General features: G+C 47.7%; 1 protein-coding gene across 1 annotated transcript; it reads right to left on the reverse strand.

The window, feature by feature from the left end:
* Positions 1–505: 505 nt before the first annotated feature.
* K441DRAFT_683688 (CMGC protein kinase) lies at positions 506–2056 on the reverse strand (the record flags this gene model as incomplete). Its single annotated transcript, XM_067651716.1, has 6 exons — positions 506–696; positions 746–911; positions 960–1026; positions 1164–1401; positions 1454–1767; positions 1812–2056. 6 exons carry the CDS (start codon positions 2054–2056, stop codon positions 506–508), a joined length of 1221 nt encoding a protein of 406 aa, XP_067509767.1.
* Between the last annotated feature and the right edge of the window lie 546 nt (positions 2057–2602).

Consider the following 2602-nt stretch of genomic DNA (forward strand, 5'->3'; position numbering starts at 1 on the left):
TATTGAACTGACGCCAAGAGCCTCAGTTCAACTACTGCATACGGTATAGCTTTCAAATTTGACGCGCTTACCGATCTGGAGGAGCTTCAGATCAGAAAGTCGTCAGATCAACCGAACGATCGCGTCAGAATCAGATTTGAGCTTCAGATCGGTTCTGTTCTGAAGCCTTCAGATTCAATCTGAAGCTGCAACCGAACGACCCCTTGTATTGTAAAGTAAGCGAGCTTTATCTATGTTTGAGGTTGTCAACTATTGTTCTTAAGAGCTGGAGTCATTTTCTCCCAAGCTTATAATCCAAGCTAAAATGCTAGCGAAGATCGGTGGTGCATATGGTAAAGGCGATAGGCGCGTGCGTGCGGTAAGAAGAGGCAAATAGGGTGAGAAAAGCAGTATCAGCACGCATCTCGGTGTCATGAATGCTATTGTAGTCCAAAGAAACGCAGCTCTCGCGCTATCTCGTAGACTTGAAAGCACTTCTTAAGTGAGAGCCTTGTTCGTAAAGGGGCTACATCGTAGCAACTCCATTTAACCAGGGGTCTTGTAGTAGCTGTTTCACCGTCTGTCGACGTTCGGGCTGCCATTGCAACATTTTGCGCATAAACTGAAGGAAGGCTTCCTTGTTACTACCGTCGAGGTTCTCCTCAGACTCCTCTAGGCTAGTAGCACTTGGGAGGGGTATTTCACCACGCCATTGACCTACAGATTAAGCTTGAAGATATTTAGGGTCAGTACCGATAGTGCTTACCATCCTTAGTGAAGAACTCGGCGGCCCTCTTTCCACGCTTCAAAAGTTCCAAAGGCGGCGGTCCCATCATGGCAATCATCTCAGCAATGTGAGCACGAGTCATATACCGTTTCTCTTTAGGATCCTGTCCATAGAACATGTGTTTCCCCTCAAACAGGTCCCAAATCTGATAGTCGCGTCAGTTCATCTCGTGACGATCTCTGGTACAACCTACAAGAACCCCAATGTTCCAAATATCGATGCTGTAGCTCCACGGGATCTGCAAGCAGACCTCGGGCGACCTATCCCTTAGCACGTTAATTTGGGTCCGTATGTTATCGATAAGAGCTAACCAATAGAATCAATAAGATCAAGGCTCCGTGACTATACGCGTACTTTTAATTCTGGTGTTCGCGCATAGGCCACTTCGTCTACGGACCCTAACGTGCTAAGGGATACACGTCCGGTTGCATGCGCGACATCCCCAGATACAGCCGAGCCAAAATCGCTAAGAACAGGCTCTCCGATACTTTTCGGCAAGTCGAAGCTCCGAGAAGCATAGACGGTATATCCATCAACTTCTTTACGAGGCGAGGGGTGGTCTTGTTCGGCTTTGATGAATGCGGTGATGATCAAGTGGTCCTCAATTTCCATAAGAACATTACCAGCGCTGATATCTAGAATATGATGAGTCTATCTTCGCGCGTTATTGGTAGAGAGGAGGCTCGCCTGTATGAATCAAATGCGCTTCCGAATGGAGATAATCAAGGGCTTGAAGCAAGCGATAAAGGAATGCTTTTAGTAAGTCTTCTGTGAACTTGTGGCTCGTATTCCGCCGGAGTAGGTCTCGCGCGCTTTCCCACATGGGCTCGTGTACGAGACATTGGTGCTCGCCTTTGGGACCATATAGAGTGAAGGTATCTAGTGCATCGCGGAGATGGCGGCGGTTCGATTTGACGCTCACCAAATGCTTATAGGTGCTGATCTCTTCACGGTTCTGTTGATCGTTTGTAAATACCTTCAGCGCAACCGCACGATGCTCACTAGATATGTAAGTACTTTGTCGCAATGACACGACGCAACTCACTGCAGGTCATTAGCCAGCCAGACGGTCGAACCAAGGCCAAATCCTAATTTTCCGACGACTTGGTACTTCGTATTTACTACTTCACCGATTCGTAAAGGATAATATCTGCTCGTTGAGACGTCGTGTATTTCCTCCTCAATTTTCCGCGACGCAGGTATCGTCTCGAAATTGGCATCGTGAAAGTGCAGGGGCTGCAAAGGGGCCTTTTTCAACAAGCGCCGCGCCGATCCAATGACTGAAGCCATTGAACGCGATGGAGGGGGCATGGCAATGGGAGTCCAGGTAATCAATCACATGTGAGATGGAGTTGTGTATACAAAATAACGAAATGCCCTGGAGAATTATTCTGGTTGGCTAGGAGAATTAAATCGAAGCAACTCAGAACTTACCTGCTTCCCTCGACGTACGCTTCCTTTTTCTCTCTCTTTTGTATGCCTCCGCTAAAACGCAAATACAACGCTGTCTCTGCAATTGCCAATGAAATTTTAGTAATATCATACGGGTGGAAACCTCACGATATTTAATAAATATCACGATACTGCGGAAGGCGATCGCGAAGGTTCTTACAGCCAAGTATGCGGCTTCGCTACAATTACTACGCACAGTTAGTGGCAACCAAGCGAGATTGGATGCGCGTACCGAATTTGAAATTTTGGAGCGCTCGCCAAAGGGGACGCAGGCTGGTCGTGCACGAGACTCTAGCTTGGGTAATAAGACGAGACCCTACGGGTACAGGACCCGCTATATACAGCACCCAGGCGCGTCCGGTGGTTAGCGTGTTTTATTAACTT

Source organism: Cenococcum geophilum (genome assembly GCF_001692895.1).
Source record: "Cenococcum geophilum 1.58 unplaced genomic scaffold K441scaffold_2, whole genome shotgun sequence".
Lineage (NCBI taxonomy): Eukaryota > Fungi > Ascomycota > Dothideomycetes > Gloniales > Gloniaceae > Cenococcum > Cenococcum geophilum.